General features: G+C 33.1%; 1 protein-coding gene across 2 annotated transcripts in view; it reads right to left on the reverse strand.

Moving 5' to 3' along the window:
• Window positions 1-20921, reverse strand: part of PHYHIPL (phytanoyl-CoA 2-hydroxylase interacting protein like) — a 64005-nt gene that overhangs the window by 11789 nt on the left and 31295 nt on the right. For both annotated transcript variants that reach the window (XM_025396770.1, XM_025396771.1), the window contains exon 2: window positions 1568-1764. In XM_025396770.1, coding sequence (XP_025252555.1) covers window positions 1568-1764 — 197 coding nt within the window. The remainder of the gene's footprint in view (window positions 1-1567; window positions 1765-20921) is intronic.

Genomic DNA, 20921 nt, shown 5'->3' on the forward strand with positions numbered 1-20921 from the left:
GCTCAGTCGCCCAGGCTGGAGTGCAGTGGCCGGATCTCAGCTCACTGCAAGCTCCGCCTCCCGGGTTCACGCCATTCTCCTGCCTCAGCCTCCGGAGTAGCTGGGACTACAGGCGCCCGTCACCTCGCCCAGCTAGTTTTTTTGTATTTTTTAGTAGAGACGGGGTTTCACTGTGTTAGCCAGGATGGTCTCGATCTCCTGACCTCGTGATCCGCCCGTCTCAGCCTCCCAAAGTGCTGGGATTACAGACTTGAGCCACCGTGCCCGGCCTTCACTTTCATTCAAGTATAGACTCTATGTGTCTTTCCAAGGATATGGTATTCCAAGTGGAGAATGAAGAAAAAGGGTCAAATCTTGAACGATTCATCATTTAATATTTGAAATTTAAGATTTCAAAGCCATATAAACAAGGCAAATGTCAGCAAAGAGAATATCCATCACTAGAAAGCATAATCAAAATTGGAACTCAGAAAAAATAATGACTGCTCAATCTTGCTCCCTCTTTCACACTTATCTGTAGTATGTATGATCCTCACTTATCTTTAGTATATATAATTGCACATCTAATAAAAGCAATATTTCTAGGTAAGATAAGAAAGTTCCAAAGTATCTACCAAGTTAAAACTTGATATCAATATTAAGGTATTGATACTGATTTTCATCATTGGTGAAAACACTGCAACATAAGAAAGAATGCTTAAAGGAGATAACTGTTATTTTCTCTATAGATACTTCTGGAGAGAGAGCTATATCAGAAAAGATATATGATATGTGAATAAATATCAGAGAAGTGTTATATGTCTAAAAACATTTAAAAGTTAATAATTTTCATTCTCAAAACTAAAAAGCAAAAGACAAAAATTTTCATTATCAAAACAAAAAACAAAAAGCAAAAGACAGCAGACTATCTAAAGCAATTTTTAGCCCTAAAATGTTTTTAAAATACCTTGAAGTTTATAAATTGCATCAGATTCCTTGTTTAGCAGTTAAAGGAAAAAATGTGTGCTTCAGGGGAAAACTATGCGTTGCCTATAGCACCCTCTTCTGACTATCAGTCTCTGTTATGGAAGCCATTTTACAATTCTGTAATTTGTAGAAACTAATAACAATTCAGTTTTTCTTGTCTAAATACATACAAATAAATTATGTTCAGTGGAGGACAACCCTCCTCTTCACCCCTCCTATCAGGACTTCCATACCAGTTTATACCTGGATCTACAAATGAGTCTTTTCTTTGGATTACCCTTTGAACTGGTTATAACACCTCATCGGTTTCCTCATTAATGAGTTAAATAAAATCTTTAACGTAAATTAATTTTTACATCTAGATGATAGTCATGATTTTACCTTTTTTTGAAAATTATCTTCTAACAATAAGCATGGCATTTCATTTTCTTACAAAACTTATTAGAATGATAGGGTTTTAAAGTTACATATAATTTTTATTTTTTCCCAAGTCAAATACATCACATAAGCCATTAATAGAATATTACTCGTTCTTTTAAAATGTCCTCATACTTAGAAAGTTTTAAGATGCAAATGAGCATGGGTATTTGTTAGACTTTACCTTGTGTTTAAATTTATTGGAGTTCTTGTTCTCTTTCTTGTTGAGGTCAATAAAATAGTGTGTAATGCGATCCTTTGATTTTGAATCCATTTCCCATGAAATCTTGAATGAGTCACACGTTATATTGCTTATTTTGATGTTATGTGGTACAGGAAGTTCTTCCATCTCTGCTATGCCACTGTCTTGTGATTTGTTCCCTGCAAGAAAACAATGCACAGGAAGTTAATTTCCAATTAATGGATTTTCCAGTTTGCAAGGTCTTTAGCTATGTACATATTTCTGAAATCACTTCATTAGTGAATCTGAGATTTCATTTTGTTCATGAAGTAATTTGAGTTTTAATGGTAGTAAAGAACGTTTATAAGGTCATATTACCAATAAAAAGTAGAGATGACTTAGTCCTTATCATCTTTACATTTTCCATTTACTTTTCCAATTTGTTTTCACAGAGTGAACACAAAAACACTGACACTCTAGTTTTCTAATCTATGACATGTTAGTTTTATACAGTTAGGATCCCTCTAAAAAGCCTCAAGAGCCTATTTTTCTACATGACCAATCAATTTTGCTCTAAAGTAATATCAGATGTTTTAAGCCAGATAATTTCACAGAAATGTTGATAATGAAAGGGTCCATCCAAATGAAGGAAATATTTCTTTAAAAGTCCATGGCCTAGCAGTAACAGTCTATAAAAATTCCTCCTCCTCTTTCATTTTGGAAGCATTATATAGAGAAACAGCATGTAATGGTTTTACTACATATACAAATAATACTGAAGACCATTCACTTACAAGTTGCTATCTCAAGGATAACTCTAGAAATCTTTTATCTGTGGAATCTTGAATTTAATTTTGAGAGCTGAAACAACAAATAAGGCTAAAAGAAAAAAGATGATTGCCATAGTGATTGATATTAAAATCCTGAAGAATTTATATGACACCTAGTTACTTTAAAGATTATCTCTACACTTCCACTTAGAGAAAATGCTAACAATTTCGCTGACAGTATAGAGCAGGATTTGACGGATCATAGGACAAAAAGAAAATACAGACATGCCAAGTTTGTTTCATATATAGGAAAGACATACTAGAATCAAATTTTACTCCATTTTTTTCTACATTCCCTTTCCCCAGGCCAACATAATGTTCAATGCCTCAAAGGAGAAAAAAATTGTTATTCAAATAAGAAAAAATGTTAGGCCATAAATCAACTACTTAACTTGTTCCCTAACATAATAAAATGTTCAACAAAAAAACAACAGTGAATGTCACCTTGTGGCAATACTTTCCATTTCCAGGTTAGATTGTTCTCTCCTCCCCCACATTTCCATAACAGTCATTGATATAAACCTTTTGACAATTCTCAACTTCATTAAATCTTTGACCCATGTAGTCTCATCTCAACCTGCATTGTAGCCAGAGGAACTCAAAGGCAATCAAAAACTAATTTCAAAATAAGTTATTTAATTTTATTTCTTGAACAATACTTTTAAAAATCCTTCTTTCTTCTCCTATGTACTTTCTTCAGTCCCGTTTCTCCACATTCCCTCTCCACAAAACTCCCAAAAAAACTACTTCACCTTTAGTTTCCTCCCCATCAGGTTGCATAGAATCCCCAAATTACTTCTAGCTTAAAGCTTTTCAAAAGTTAAGAGCAGGGAAGAAATCAAGTGAAATCCTTATAATGGCCTTGGGAAAGGGAAAGGCAAAAAACACTCAAAACCACAGCAATTAGTAATTTTATACTATTTTGAAAAGCTCACATTTCAACCCATTAGTCCGTCCTACTTGTCTTTAAACATCAGTAATAGTAATGAAAAACTTTCTGAACTCTGATAGTAGAAATTTTTGTAGAACTCATCTGCATTATAACTATGTCCATATAATTTCACAACTGAGTGAAAAAAATACAATTGTTATTTAGGATCATGTAGATAAAAATAAAGCTATTTTGCATTTGATTCAATTTAATGGAAACATAACTTCAATACAGTAACACTATCTAAGATACCATTAATAGTTTTTGCATTTAAACTTCCACTATTGTTATCTTCTTCAATCTTAAATTTACAAATGATTATTTTACAGAACATAATACTTTGTTTTTTGGATTTTTCCTTCTGATTGTTAAAATTCAAGAGGAAAAAAATGTTACTTTTATTATCAGTGAAAACCTTTGCTCAAATTATATTTTTCCCATTGGGAACAATATAAAGCTCAAGCCTAGAAATAATTTGTTATATTAAAAATCTTCATTTTCAAGCTACTCATCACAAAACCACTACATTAACTAGTTCTTAACAAAACCACTAGATTAACTTTTATGCAACTTTCTTACTTGGGTAGGCCAAGTAAAAAATTTAATGTAAATAAATCTTACAAGTTTACATGTAACTTTCTTCTTCCTCACTCTCTGTGAATCAATTTTTAACTGAGATTTTGAGATAAGTGACAGAAGACAATAATTCTGTCTCTAAAAACTGATGAAAAAACAGTTATCCACATGACACTAATAATAATCAGTTACCAGTTAGTACTATCTCAGTTCTGTCAATCAATCATACTTCCCAAAGTAGCTTCCTTTCCTTAGTAAGACTTCATCTTACAGACAATTCTAGCTACATCTCTCTACTTTACATGCTAAATGGTTCTAACATCTATGGCTACACTGTGGATTGGTACAACTGAATGCAGAATGAATGTACTTTTGTTTCATGTACTTTTGTTTATCCACAACATGAAAGTTGCTTTTGAGAACAAACATTTCAAAAGCAGTTTCTAATGACAGCAACTATTGAAATGCAAGCTGAAAACACTCCAAATTACACTAATAATACTTTCTATATACAGCTCTTTTCTCATTGAGCTTGTTATCTTATAAAAGAATGATCAGATTTTTGTTAAAAAACAGCTTTATTGAGATATAATTCATATACCATATAATTCATTCATTCAAAGTATACAATTCAATGGTTTCTGGTAGATTCAAACTTGTGCATCCACCCGTACAAGCAATTAAGAACACTGTCTTTACCCCAAAATAAAACCCCACCTAAGCCATCATCCCTCCCACTCTGACCACACATACATACTTGACACCTCCCTTCAGCCCTAGACAATCACAAATCTATTTTCTGTCTCCATAGATTTGCCTATTTTGTACATTCATATTAAATGGTATCATACAATATGTGGTCTTTCGTGACTGGCTTCTTCACATAGCAAAAGGTTTTCAGGCTTCATCCACGTTGTACCAGTACTTCACTTCTTTTTATTGCAGCACAATATTCCACTGTATGCATACACCATTCATCAGCTGATAGACATTGGGTTGTTTCCACTTTGGGGCTATTATAAATAATGCTACCATGAACATTTGTGAACCAATTTTTGTGCTAACATGTATTTCCATTTCTCTTAGGTGTATACCTAAGAGTGGAATTGCTGTGTCATATAATAATTTATATGTTTAACTTACTTAGGAACTGCCAGACTTTTCCAAATTAGTTGTACATTTCACATTCCCATTAGCAGTGTATGAAGGTTCCAATTTCTTCACATCCTCACCAACATTTAACATTTAATATTATCTATCTTTTTTTTTTTAATTGAAAAAAGGTATCATAGCGGTTGTGTAGTGGTATCTCACTGTGGTTGTAATTTGCATTTCCCTGATAGCTAATGGTGTTGGAAATCTTTTCACGTGTTTATTGGCTATTTGTATATCTTCTTTGGAGAAATGTTTATTCAGATCCATTGCCCCTTTTTAAAAATTGAGTTGTCTTTTTTTATTACTGAGTTGTAATGGTCCTTTATCATCTAGATACAAGTCTATTATCAGATATATGATTTGCAAAAATGTTCTCTCATTCTGTGGTTTGTCTCTTTTCTTTTTTAAAGCACAAAAAATAATTTTGACCAAGTCCAATTTATCTATTTTTCTTTTGTTGCTCATGCTTTTGGGGTCATATTTTAAGAAAACACTGCTTAACCCAAGGTCATGAAGATTTATTTTCTTCTAAGGGTATTATAGTTTTAATTCTTACATTTAGGTCTTTGATCCATTCTGAGGTAATTTTGTATATGGTGTGAGGTAGGGGTCCAACTTCATTCTTTTTCATATGGATATGTCGCTATCTCAGCATTGTTGAAAAGATTATTCTTTTCTTATTTAATTGCCTTGCCACCCTTGCCAAAATCAACTGGTCATAAATATATGGTTTATTTCTACACTCTCAATTCTATTCTACTGATCTTGATCCCCAACTCCAGTACTGCACCAACTTGATTACTGTAGCACTGTAGTACGTTCCGAGGTCAAGAAAGGTGAGTCCTTCAACTTTGTTCATCTTTTCAAGACCTTTTTGGCTATTCTGGGTCCTCTGAATTTCCATATGAATTTTAGAATCAGCTTGTCAGTTTCTGCAAAGAAGTTAGATGGGATTTTGCTAAGGTTTGAGTTGAATCTATATATAAATTTGGGGGTATTTTCATCTTAATAATATTGTCTTCCAATCTATGGAACATGAGGTGTCTTACCATTTATTTAGGTCTTCTTTAGTTTCTTTCAACATGATCCATTCTTACATGCCCAAAATAAGCAAGAGCGTTTAAGGAGAAAGTAAATCTACATTATCAATGAAGAGATCACTGTAGATTAATTCCCTTTTAAATGTCTATTGTGGAAGTTTACAAGCATACCTCAAGTAGACAAAATAATGCAATGAATCTCCATGTACCTATCGCCCAACTTTAAAACACATTGACATTTTGCCAGTTTTGTTTCATTTATTTACTATCTGGTTTTGAATTCATTCACCTTTTCTTAGATAAATTTTATTTTGATAGAATTTCAGACTTACAAAAAAGTTGTAAAACTAGTACTAAGAGCTCCCATATACCCTTTACCCAGATTCTCTACTTGTTAACATTTTACTGAATTTGCTTTATTATCTTCTCTGTCTCTCCCCCTGCCACCTCTCTTTCTCTCCACACATACACATACACATTTACTTCAGAATCATTTGAGAGTAAACTGCCCACAGGATGGCCCTTTATTCCTAAACACTAAATTGTATATTTCATTAGAAAGATACTCTCTTACACAACCAAAGTATAATGATCAAAATCAGAAAATTACTATTGCCCTATCATCTAACCTATAGACCTCATATTTCAGTATTTGTTTTTTTTAAAAAAATCTGCATAGCAGCAAAAACAAAGTCCCAAAACCTTGTGGTCACAGGTTGCTATTTGGCCATCATGTCTCTTTTAATCTGGAATAGTTCTTCAGTCTGTTTGTCTTCCATATTTGAAAATAATTTTGTAGAATGTTCCTCCATTTGGGTTTGTCTGATGTTTCCTAATCATTGAGATTTTTCTTTTTTTTTGGCAGAAATACTGTAGACATAATGTTGTATATGTGATAATTGGTTTGTTCCATTACTGGTAAAGTTAATGTTCATCACTTGGTTAAGTTAGTGTCTACAAGGTTTCTCTATTTTTCCCTTTTAATTAATCAGCATTTTTGTGGGGAGATATTTTGAAACTATGTAAATGTCTAGTTTCACATCAAACTTTACCCCACTAATTTTAGTATCTGCTGATGATTCTTCCCTGAATCAATTACAAATTTGCCAAATGGTGATTTTCTATCATACCATCTACATTTATTACTTGTGGTCCCCTATAAGGAAGAACTTCTCCATTGTTTATAACACTAGACACTCAGGTATCCTATTATTCAATGTGGGTTATAATGTGGGCTTGAATGTTTGTGTCTCCTCCAAAATTCATGTTGAAACTTAATTCCCAATGCAATAGCATTAAGAGGTGGAGTCTTTAGGCAGTAATTAGGTCATGAGGGGTCCTCCTTTGTGAATGGGATTAAGGCCTTCATAAAAGAGTCTTCAAACACAGGTTAGCCCTTTTGCCTTTCCAACTTCTGCCATGTAAGGACACAGTGTTCATCCCCTCTCTGGAGGATGCAGCAGCATGGTGCCATCTTGAAGCAGACAGAAGCCCCCATACACAAAATCTGCTCACACTTTGACCCTGGACTTCCCAACCTTTGGAACTGTGAGAAATAAATGCCTATTATTTATATATTACCCAGCTTCAGGTGTATTTTTATAGCATCACAAATGAATTAAGACAGTCTGTTACTATAGGTTATTTTGTTGCTTAACTTGACTCACATTTGGTCAATATAAGCCCTTCAAGCTGGTTCCTTTTGGCATGTCCCCATCATTATTTGAGTATTTTCTTACTTTCTTCTATTAACAAGGTGTTTCAGGCTTATTTTATAGTTTCAAACCCAAGCCTTGCAATCAGCCATTTCTCTGAGGAGCTAAGGCTCATTTTGGTAGAGGATAGCATTTGAGACTAAGACCTGAGTATTAGGCTTGCTCATTACTGTTAGAGTGTCATTGCTTCTAGGGCCTCTCAATGGCTACAAGAGATAGGAAATACATGCATATGTGTGCATACTCATATCTATATTTCTACACTTACATATAACAACACCATAGGTTTATACTGATAGATCCAATTCTAACCCAACATCACAGGGTTCATTCCAGTTTTCCTCTTTACCATCTCTACAATCACAGGTTAAGTATACCTTATCCGAAATGCTTGGGACCAGAAGTGTTACAAATATCAATTTTTGTTCCGAGTTTGGAATATTTGCATTTTTAGGAATGCCAATCTGAAATCTGAAATCTGAAAGCCTCCAATGAGTATTTCCTTTGAGTGTCATGTCAGCACTCAAAAAGTTTTGGATTTTGGAGCATTTCAGGTTTTAGATTTTCAAATTAGAGATACTCAACTGGTACTTCAACAGTGAGAAACCTGGCTCTCATTATTTATATTTACTTATTTGCTCAATATAGCATACACTGAAGCAGTTTCTGCATTGCTGATTCATTCCACTGTGGAAAACCTATTAACCAGTTCAACATTTTCTTACAATTCCTTTTGTATTTGGTCTGAGAGTTTATAAACAAAACACTATTTTCAAAAATTACTTGAAAACTTTACCTAAAAAACTAAAAGGTAATTTTTACCTAAAAAGTATTGAACTTTAGTTAAGAATATGCATGCTGAATTAGTTTTTGGTGTCTACTACTTTGAAATGGATCAAATGGATAGGTTAGGTGGGTAGATGAGTATGTGTACATTAAATCAGAAAGTGTCAATTGAAGTAGTGTAGACTATACAATTCCTTCAACTTTTCTGTTTGAAAGTTTCCTAATATTAGTCAAAAATAAAATATAATGGCAAAATCTATTTTTTTGCCTTCAATGTGATTATGTTATTCATGGGTAATGTAGTTTATCTGCTTTATTATGAATATAAAAGCAATTAATATGGTTCCAAAAAACTACACACATATACACAAAATACTTAAGTATCACCTTCCTATGTTTCCTGTTTCCACCCAGCTCCTGAAGATAACTGATATAACATTAAGAGTTAGATGATCAAATCAGGCTTATGGGTATCAGAAATATACAGTACCAAATTTTACGAATACTTTAAAAGATAAAGGCAATCACAAGAAATAGGCAATGCACGGAGAAGACTGAGACTCTCAAGGCAACTCCCAAATCTTTACACTCTCCTCCTGTCCCCAATTAATATGCCCTCTTGTTGAGATTTAACATATAATGTTCCAAATGGTGTGTGTAAAATAACACACAATCAGTTATATCTCTTTTATACCCCTAAATTACATAGCTTTGATACATTTTCCAGTGAGCCATGTTCCAAAAATCTATAAATTTCAGGCTTACTTACAGTAAGACCAAGTATATCTAAAAAGCATTTCACAAATAAGGCCTCTTCATTAACATTCTGCTAGTAAGTCTCATTAGTGTGTTTAAAAGGGAGTCTGGTTACTAGCATGTTTGCAAAGGAATTTGACCAGGTCATCTCTTTCTTTTCCTGAAATCCCTGATAAAGGAGGAAAATGAGTTGACCATTAACAAATCCATTAACCATTAAGAAATCCCATTCGTTTCTGGCCTTCATTTATTTCCACTGCTTTTGCTTTGTTTTGTTTTGAAAAATACACATAGAATCCCGTTCTATTAGTTAGGTTTAATATTTTTTTCTATTTTCTGCCACTTTAATTTCTTTTTTAATCTTTATTATTTCCATTCTGGTGTTTTAGTAGGGAATTATATAGTTGTTTTTCCTTAGTATTTACAATAGGAGTTTATTTCATGTGTTTCTACTGTTTTTGCCCCCCACTGGTAATAAATGTTTAAACCTATGCTCTTTCTCTGACCAGTACTTTAGGCATATCTAATTTATTGAAATCTTCCTTGTTTTGATCATCTTCTGGACACCATTGCTCCTTAGTCCCACCAATTTTGCCTTGAAAACAATGAATAATTTTTCCTCTACATAATATCTTTCCTTGAGTGCTCCAATAAAAGTCAACCTAAAATCTTAGCTACAGTAGTTAAGAGGGCCTAAATGACTCCATCGAAATAAAGAGAGTGTTTGCAAAGGTAATGATGGTAGTTAGTTTAAATAATAAGCCTTAAGCCGTCTTTCTAAGAAACAAATGGTAGGTGTTAGGTTCACTTCCCTTAAAAACAGCAGTCAAGAGCAACTTTCTCATGTTTTATTTCCTTCCTAAAGTTCTAGTGATTAAAAAACCTCTAACAAAGAATAGATACGACTATTTTATAATTGTAATTACGTATTTGTGTTTAAATAAATATATGTTTTAATAACTTCCATTACAAAGTCAGAGATGCAGTATGCTGGGAGAAAACTGCTTTCCTCATCACTAAAAACAACTTTGAAATACTGTAATACTTTCAAGTTCAGTAAAAGAAAAACTAATTAAGATGGTAATAAAACTCAAAATAGTAACCACAACTAAACACCGAAACTATTCTCTGCTTTACAATAAACTCTCACAATAAAAATACTCTTAGTGGTAACATTGAACATTGTTGGAACTTTTAGGAAAAAACAAATATCACTTTATCAATAACATTTACATATTGTTTTGTAACCTATTTTTTATTTAATAATTTATGCACATTTTCACATGGCTACATATAATTGTAATCTTTTTGTATTCTATTCTATTAATCAGTCATCCTAATACTGAACATTTAGATTGTTTCCAGTGTTTTCCAGTGTTGCAATAAGACTTTAATCAACACTATTCTAAGTACATTTTGGGGCATATCTTTTTTTTATCTTTGAAGAAATCCTAAGAATTGCAAATGTTGAATCATATTGGTTTTTACCAATCTGTATTCCCAATTACAGTTTTAGGGTGCCTATATTTTGTACCCTTAACAATTCTATATACTGTTGTTTAAAACACACACACACAAACACACACACGCAGATATATATATATATCTATCTATATATATCTATATATATATCTATATCTATATCTCAACAGGCAAAAATTAAAATCTTATTTTATCTTAAAAGAGCAAAAAGTGAATCTTGACCTAAACCTTCCATTTTACACAAAAGTTAGCTCAAAATAGATCAAAACCTATAAAACATGAAGCAATAAAAGTTTTAGGGAAATAAAAAGAGAAAATCACTGGGACCTAGAATTAAGCAAATAGTTCTCAGACTTAAAAGCATGATTCACAAAAGGAAAACTACTCAGATACTTCCCTTATTTTGTTTTTGCCTTCTTGAGGTTTTATTCTACCATTGTGTTTCAGCTAATTTCTCCTTATGTGTCTCAAATGTTTGCTTTATATATCTTGATGCCATAGTGTGAGGCATATGTACTTGAGAGTTACGTCTTCATTAGGGATTATAGCTTTTTAAATTAAAAATGACATGTTATCTTACTTAATAAGTATAATATATTGCTATGGTTTGTCCCCATCAAAACTCATGTTGAGGCTTGATCCCCAAGATGGCAGCATTGGGAAGTGAGGCCTTAGTGGCAGGTGTTTGAATCACGGGGGTTCTGCTCTCATCAGTAGATTAATACCATCTCATGGGAGTGAGTTCTCACCCTAGCAGAAAGGGGACTAATTTCAGAGAAAGCAGGTTGTTATAAAGTGAGCCCAGCCTCTAGTGCATGTTTCTTTGGATGTCTGCTTGCCTTGCTGCTTCTCTATCATGCTGTGACACAGCACACAACCCTCACCAGAAGTCAGCTAGGTAGAGGCCCTCCACCTTGGACTTCCCAGCCTCCTGAACTACAATAAGTAAATTTCTTTTCTTTATAAATTACCCAGTCTTGGGTATTCAGTTATACCAACAGAAAATAGACTGAGACCTATATTAATTACATCTTGAAATACTTTTGCATCCTGCTTTATTTTAATTTGTGTGTGTGTGGAATAATTGTTAGTTCTCCATCTTCACTTTTTGCTTTAAAAATCGTTTTAAAGTAACTTTTTAGGTGCATCTTTTGTATTTTGACTAAATTTGAGTATTTTTGCCTTTTATCAGGAGTATTTAACTTACATTTGTTTCTTCTTGTCTATGAGATCTTATTTTTTACATTCCTTGTTTTTCCTTAGTTTCTATCTTTCACTATATGGACAGTAATTTCTTTGAAATCTCTTTTATACCATAATTTGGAAGTTATAAATCCCATCTTTTACTAGAAGTTATTTTTCTTTAATATCAAGAGTGAAAAAATACTTATCAAACCTTCCATATGTAAAATGAAGAAACCGAAATACTTTTACTTTTAATTTCTGATGGCATACTTTAAGATTTTAGAGCAATTTTTAAAACTTTTATTAAAAAATGAACTAGTTCCTTCAAAATAATTTATGAGGTTTTCATTCCATTTCAGAACCTCATTTATCTTTCATACCTCATCACAGGCATTTATAAACCTTTGCTTGACAAACCTCATGGTGCTATCACCCCTCTCTTCACACCAGACTTGGTGCCATGCTCATATGCATATCTGCATTCCCTACCCCAGGTACCTCTTCCTTAGAGGACACCTCCACCAACTTTCTTAAAGCAGGGTAGGGTCGATTGGCTGAGGCACTTTTCTCCACCCTAACTCCTCCTTGGCAATGATTCCATCATCACCACCAACACCACCACCACCACCCACCACCCACCACCACCATCACCACCACCACCATCTTCATTACATCCACCTGACTCTTGCCTGGTGCAGTTCTGTGGGAAGAAATTAAACACTGGGGCCTTATTTTTGCCTCTTGCTTTTACTGTTCCGATAAATGAATAAAGGCTTGATTATTCAGTTTGGTTCTTTGGGAACCACCAGTATCTGTATATTGGATCTGTTTCTGTCCTCCATGTATATCATCACTTATTTTCACCTGTATCTTTTCCTTTACATTCTGAAAGAAAAATTCGAAGTGCTTCCACCATCTGTCTGATTTTTTTTCCAGTGTGGCTTCCACTCTTTGCTACTAATGGGAATTTTAAAAATAGTATAACATTATAAATTTTCTAATGTTCTCTCTTGTTCTCAATTAGGTCTCTTTATATATTAGTTTATTATTTTAACTAATCTTTCATCTTCATTAAACCCAATCTTGAATTTTATTGAGAACACAAATCAGAATCTATAAAATTTAGTTTTACTATTAAAAAAACACAGAATTGTCATTTTTCTGTCTCTTATTGGTAAATTTTCATCCACCTATTTCTCTGTAGAATTGTTTCATAGGTAGGTCTCATTTTGTTTTTTCATCCTGTGGAAGACCTAGAAACTTCTTGTTTTTAGGTCTAGCATAGGATTGATGGATCCTACTTAAATCTCCTCTTTTCCTACAAGAGGATGCTATTAAAATTTTCCTCTTAGATTTTAATTTGAAAGGGTAGTTATATATAAGTTTCATTTTTCTAGTTAAGAGACTCCAAAGTCTGTGAAGAGAAAAAAGAACTAGAGATACGGAGAATCACAGCAAATAAACCTCATATTAGTTTATTCTCTTGGTTTGGTTAATCTACTAATCAGGGGCTGGCTTTCTACTACTAGTATTCTGCCTGGTCTGACTTTTTCCTCCAGTTACAATTTGTAACTAAGTCTGAATTCTTCCCTTGAATTGCTGATTCACATGGAGAAGTGTCTTATCACTTTAGAGGAAAGCCTCATTACCATCAGGAGATAGAGCTTCATTTTCTGCGGCCCCTAGCATATCTGCTTTCAATAATTATTAATCCATGGCAACAAGGTAAATTCCAAGTGAAGCTGCTAGCTGTCCATCCTTCACTCTATCCAATCACAGGGTGACAGCACAGATCTTCCAAGAACTTCTCTACTATTTTTCCTGCAATGCTGTATAGTTTTCTGAGGAGGAGGAATAAAAACTTTTACAATGGGATTCCATGGATAAATCATATGATACATATTACTCAGGGAGTATAATGTTGATGGAGCCCTTTACATAAGTTTTATTGTTAAGAAGAGTTTTCCTCTATTTTTATTTCTTACTCATCTTGACCCAGGTCTTATGGAGGGGATAGTTTGATGCTTTTGCTCAAAAGTACCAGCTTACTTGGAAATTCTTTAATATATATTAAAAACAGTAAGTTTTTTTTTTTTATCAGACTTTTGAACTTTTCATCCTTTTTGGTTTTTTAATTTGACATTTCTGGCAGCATTCACCAGATTATTCTTATGGAGTTTATTATAATATTAGTAGATAAGAGTAAATACCAGAGTTACAATTTTTATGTCTCCCATCCATATGTGTTTTACAGATTTAAGACCACTACAATTATGGATATACAACTTTCAGAATAAAGTAAGTTAGGAACTGAGGATAAGTATCTTAGGTATTAAAATAAACAGACAACAAGGTGTGGGACTGGGGTATAATGGAAAGTAAAGATTATGCTACCCTGCACAAAAAAGGTAGAAATAGGCTGGCATATTAAGGTAGCATTCAAAAGAGGGCAAAACATAGATGTTATTCAGGAAAAGACAAGCATGAATTGCAAGACTGATCCAAGAAGGATCGAACAAAGTTAAAGAGTAAAGTAATAGAACCCTATGGGCAGATCTCTGAATTAAGCCAAAGGCCAGTGCAAAATTTTAAGTTTCATTTACAGTAAGGTAAACTGCATTTGTTTGGAAACCTCTGAACATTTATCACAAATTATACACCTCCACTATGCTAATATCCCAATGAATTCCCATGTTGATAGCTATATCCCACATACATAAGTACACAATGATTAGTTACAGAGTGGCTAAGAGTGTGCCTACTGGTCATACAGACATGGGTTGGAATTCTAGCTATGCTACATGGAGTTGTTTGACCTTGAATAAATGTTAACAATCCGGTAAGTCTGTTTCCTCATAGGGTAAATGAGTATGAAATGAGGTTATACAGACATATAAAACATCTAATACATCTGGCATGTAGTAGACAATAAATGTTATATGATTTAACAATGCACTAATATAAAATGCCATTATTAATTCACTCTATCCTTTGGTCTAATTAATGCATAACTTTTCTAACTCATTCCAGAATATCAGTGCCTCCAGTAATCTTTAATGAATTTTTTCCTTTGAAATCCCCCCACTTTTCTGACACTCATTAGTGTCCAGATATATTCAAGTATTTTTGAATAAATCCATACATACTGAGAAAGGTAATAATGTCCTAATTTTGACGTGATGATATTTTAGTATAAACAATTTCTAAATTACCTCATGCTTCTCTCTCAAATATGCTCTCCTCCTTTTTGTTGTGTTGTTTGTTTTAACCAAATTACTTTGCAGATCACATCTAATTTCCTGCCTTTAAGGTCTCCTTTAACCTTATAGCTTGCCACCCTGCTTGGTGTATTATTTCTTTCCACAGGTCTCTCATTTTTATTTTTAAAGAATAGTTCACTTTTATTACCTCTTTTCTATGCATCTAATCCTTAAGCCCCTCTTTCTGAATTATTTCTCTTTTTTTTTTTTTGAGACGGAGTTTCACTCTTGCTACTCAGGCTGGAGTGCAATGGCACAATCTCAGCTCACCGCAACCTCTGCCTCCCAGGTTCAAGTGATTCTCCTGCCTCAGCCTCCCTAGTAGCTGGGATTACAGGCATGTGCCACCACACCTGGTTAATTTTGTATTTTTAGTAGAGACGGGGTTTCACCATGTTGGTCATGGTTGGTCTCGAACTCCCAACCTCAGGTGATCCACCCGCCTCGGCCTCTTAAAGTGCTGGGATTACAGGCATGAGCCACTGCACCCGGCCATCTGAATTATTTCTCTTACATTTATACTTACAGCACCTCCTAGTTATCTGCATTTTTTACAGTTTTTTCATCTCATTAATAAAGATGGTCAAAAAAGCATAGTTCCCCAATAACCATAGTATCCAAATGACATTTCACCCTGATTTTGGATCTTAAAATCTCTAATTATTCTGTGATTATAGTTCCTGGGCTTGTTTGCAATCCATATAACACTACTTCTTTATTAAGGGAGTTCCAATTCATTTTTCAAGGAAGTTTTATGAGGTACTATTTTATTCTTCACCAATGATGAAACTACATTTATTGAACCAGCTGCAACGCTACTGAAACCTCCTGATACTAACATTTTCTCACAGTTTCTCATTACTCCAAGGGTTAGGAGTTACAAATGGAGGACATGGAAATTTAACTGTCATAATATTAGCAAAATAGTTCTATATGGAATAATCTGACAACTAAATATTAATGAAAACTTTTCCTCTCTGGCAAACTATGTGGTCAATAACAAGGAACATGACCACCCTGGAACTTCAGACTCTGAAGTCCAAGACACTAATATCTGAAAGAACCTAAATACAGTTAATTCACAATCATGGATTTTAGAATTTTGAGCTGTTATGAGAAGCCAGGAAAACTTTTTTATCCCTGTGGTGGCAATCCTTCACAATATAGCACTAGATCTCTACAGTTCGTAGAAGAAACACAAAATTGTGATTCCACTGACATAAGAAACAGCACAAAATTAAGACTTCACACTCCTATTTAAAAGCTTATCTCTCTTAGCCATATCCAGTGTTAAATTCAAAGTTAAATTGTTTAATCAATTTTAAATGGATGTGATCATTGACGCTAAAGGTGAACTGAAGCACTAGTAAACAAGTAGCAAATGAAAAAGTGAAACTCATTGAGTACCTATTATGCAGTTAAATTATTCAAAATATATGTACATGGGCTAAAAAACAGTAAATAAAATGTTATTTTAGTCATCGCTCTTTATAAAAGCTGAAACAGCAATGGCAATGACAAAATACAGCCATTTTGTTAAACATGTTTTAAAGATGAGGTAAATTTGTTTTTCACTTGCCTCACTAGTCAAAGAGTATTAAAACTATTCAGCAAATCAAGTTTAAAAAGCCGTTAGCAGATGGTGACACAAAAAACATAGTTTTTCTAAAGTTAAACAGAAATATGTAACAAATCAAACAATTATATGATTAAAAAAAGAAAGACTAGATGGTAATTTTAGACATCAGAGTCTAGTCCAGGCAAGTTTAGTCTAGTCTAGTCTGGCAAATCAAGGCATAAAAGGTTTCTTAGTTAACCGAAATAGACAATATTTATTTAAATACAGCATTGGATCAAAGCTTTTTAGTAATAGGAACATTTATTAAGCACTTATTTATACCAGGCAGACAGTAACTTGAGTGTTTCACAATAAATTTTAATGTTTAAATTATCATATTTATCAATTACTAATTACTACTATCCCCATTTTGACAGATAAGGAAATGAGATACAAAGAGGTTATATGACTTGCCCAATATCAAATAACTGATGTAAAAGAGAAGATTTTATTCCAAGTGGCCTGGCATTCAAGTAGAGGTTCCTAACCACTGTACTACACCTGCCTTACCATAGTTGCCCTAGAACTATTTGTATTGTTTGGGGCAAATGACTTAACTAATCTTCATTGTTCTGTATTTATAAAATAATAGAACTGCTCTGCATTAGATTTTCCCTAAAGTCACTTCCAATTCCAAAAGTAGGAAAACTTAAGGTTAGCACCTTTTTTCTCAAGTGCAATTTTCTTAAGCTTCTTGAATTTATTATTATTAGTTAGCAGTATTTTCCATCACCTCACAATTAAATTAAATACATATTTACATCCAAGAATTATTTTCTGGCAATATTTCCCTGCAAGAAGACAAAATGAGACACCATGGTTTAGTGGAGTAGGAATAGAAAAGCTTGGTTTCTGGTCCAACATGTCTCACTGACATGTTACACAGGCTTACCTGAGTCACTCAGCTTCTCTTTAACTCAACTGCCAACTTTTTAAATTAAGGGAACTTGTCAATACCTCCCATTCTTTTTTATGGTGCTTTGTTGCCTTGATTTGAAAAAACTTATATGATAAAAAACAGAACGGATCAACTTTATTTAATAGTTGACTGTGCCTATCTTTTTTTTTTTTAATCATTTTATAGTATTAAATCTGCAACAAAGACACCCACGAGTAAATAAAAATAAAATAGGAAAAGGGGCATACCTATTCACTTTGTTATTAGCAATTCAGTACAATAAATGGTGTGAAAGGAGAAAGAAGCTGCATTAAACTTAGGGTCTAAACTGCTTTTGCTGCTCCTTTTCTCTACTATTATAGAACAAATACAAGTTGTTTGCATAATTCTATTTGTCTGCTTTTTCATGTACCTGTCCCTTTGTTATTTTTACAAGACTTCAGTGAGCACCTGTATTTTGTGTTTAATTAAGGTTTAATACCTTTTTCTCTCTCTAATAATGATCCTTGTTTGCCAAGTGTACTGAGTAATCTTGAAAACTTTTCCATCTACAAGCAAATTCATATAATTGACATACATAAAGGTACTTGCATAAAATAAGAAACATAAATTATCAAGTCAACTTCTTTCTGCAAAAGTGATCACTATTCATATCAAAATAAAAATAAATTCTTACTGCATCAACATATATATCCAATTAGCATAATGTTGTGACTTACAAAAGTTATCAATACAACAATTTTGGGTATGAAATAAAGCAGCTTCATGAAATTCTGCAAATAGAGATTAGTCAGTGAACCTCATTTTAATTTATTTATTCCTACCTGAGTAACTACAGACACCTTTATTATAGGAAACTTATTGATGGGTACTTCATTTTTATATACCGCACTACAGAATATGAATATAAAACTATGTAAAGAATATCTTCCATGTGCAAGACATTAAACTAGTAACACTATAGCAATTTATTTCTAACTCTACTTCTTTGGCTTCCCACTTTTTATCACTTAAATAGCACTTTCTTATTTTTATGAATATATGCAGGACAACCCAAATATGATTATGAGGCATCAAAAAGTCTCTCAAAATACTTAGAATATTATTTTTCTGTGTGTGGCCAACATCAGCTAATTTCAAAACAAACATATAATATGCTGAGGACAGATTCCACATCTCTCCAAAAAGAATAAATTATGTACACTTAAACCCAGGAGGCAGAGGTTACAGTGAGCAAAGATTGTGCCACTGCACTCCAGCCTGGGTAACAGTGAGACTCTGTCTCGAAAAAAATAAATAAAATAAAAATAAAAAAGAATAAATTGTGCACATAAAATCTATACTGCTACGTTGTAATATGAGGTGGGTTATCATGAGATTAATGAAGCTTAATATTCAGGGCCCAACACATAATTTTTTATTTATAATTATGTGTTCTTTTTTCTAAAGAGAGTCCCTCAAACTATATCAGACCAAGATTACACAAAAATTGTTTTTTAAATGAATATATGAATCCAGTCCTATTTTTAACCTATTCTTTAAAGCTAATCTCAAGCCCCACCTCCCAAAAAGGGGTCTACAGATAGCTCTTCTCTCAGAACTCTTATGGCACTCTATCAGTACATGTATAGGCCGCAGATTCTTCTATGTGACACTATCATTCTACATTGTACGGACTTTAGAATCTGACAAGGTTTTGGGATCAAATATCTCTGCCACTTTTGGAGCTCTATGATCTAAGGAGATTACTTAAATTAGTAAAATTTATTTGTACTCAAGTAATTCACCTTATACATGAAGAGAATGATATCTTTTACAACAGGACGAGTGAATTTATCAGGAAGATAATGAAGCTTAAGCTTTGAGAACCCGTCACTTGTACTTGTTCCTAGTACTTGATTTTGTATCCATAAGTTTGTATTGTTTTTCCCAAATATAGCATCCAAAACTGTATAAACTTCAGATACTATAAAACCTGGATTCAGCCTTGTCTATAGCAAGAAAATATAATTATCCAGGCCCAAAATGCTCAAAACCAAAAACAGCTAGTTAGAACCCCCAAATCCCTAGCTCAGGGACTTGGATGACTCCGAGCAATGCCACTGGCACCTTTGGGTCTGATGTCAAGTATACGTATATTATTAATGTTAGAAATTTTTCTTTGGATGGTCAACTGGAAAGTAGCAATGAATGAATAGAGTATAAAAGTCTGATCTTAGTCCAAGGTATATGCTGGCAGCATACTTGAATCCCTGGATATGAAAGACAAAGTGTTTTTTTCTGGGGAGCATCCTTAAAAAGAACTGTTTCTCAAAAAAGAAGGTAAGATTGAGAGAAGGTTATTACATCTACTTAGTAGGAAGTAATTTGCATTCAGTTTTCCTTACATTTGGTTATGAATCATCATAAATACATTAAAGTCACCCAAATTCTAGTTTTAGAATTGAGTAACAATTTATAAAATATAATTTGTTATGGAATATATTTTAGATATTTTCTGCACACTTGCCCTTTCATTGTGAAACACAATACATTTGTGCAAAAATATAAAAATGCAATATACAGTAGTAATATATGAATATAAGAGGTATCAGAATATGGAGAAGCAGCTAAAACATTTCAAGTGCAAATCTTTATTTGAAATACTATAATTGTATATTATAGAGAAAAATGAGGAAGAGGTATATTTTTTCTGCACGAGAAATTCAAAAATTTGCATCTTAAAATATACACATAATAGTTATTGACAAATGAGTCATTTTATTTTATTCCCATGTTTACCAAATATGCTTTTAAACACTAGAGGATCTATTGCATAGCAATGTTTTCTCTAAAATTGTGGCTCTATTTGTATTCATATCACTGCTTAAAAAATTGATCAGCACATTGAAATCTATCTTCTTAAATATAAAGATTAGACCATTTTTCTCCATTTCAAATTCCCTTTACACCCGAAGACTAAAAAGTGTCTCTACTGCAAAATAAATACAGAACATAACATGTTTTTGTAAAAGGTAGTCTAGTATACTATCACTTACCACCTCAAGGTTATCAAAAGGCAAAAGCAGTGATCTCCATATGTGAAAATATAAGTTTGGGGGATTAGCATCTCACTCCAAGAATGG

This window comes from Theropithecus gelada, chromosome 9 (assembly GCF_003255815.1).
Source record: "Theropithecus gelada isolate Dixy chromosome 9, Tgel_1.0, whole genome shotgun sequence".
NCBI classification, from domain to species: Eukaryota; Metazoa; Chordata; class Mammalia; order Primates; family Cercopithecidae; genus Theropithecus; species Theropithecus gelada.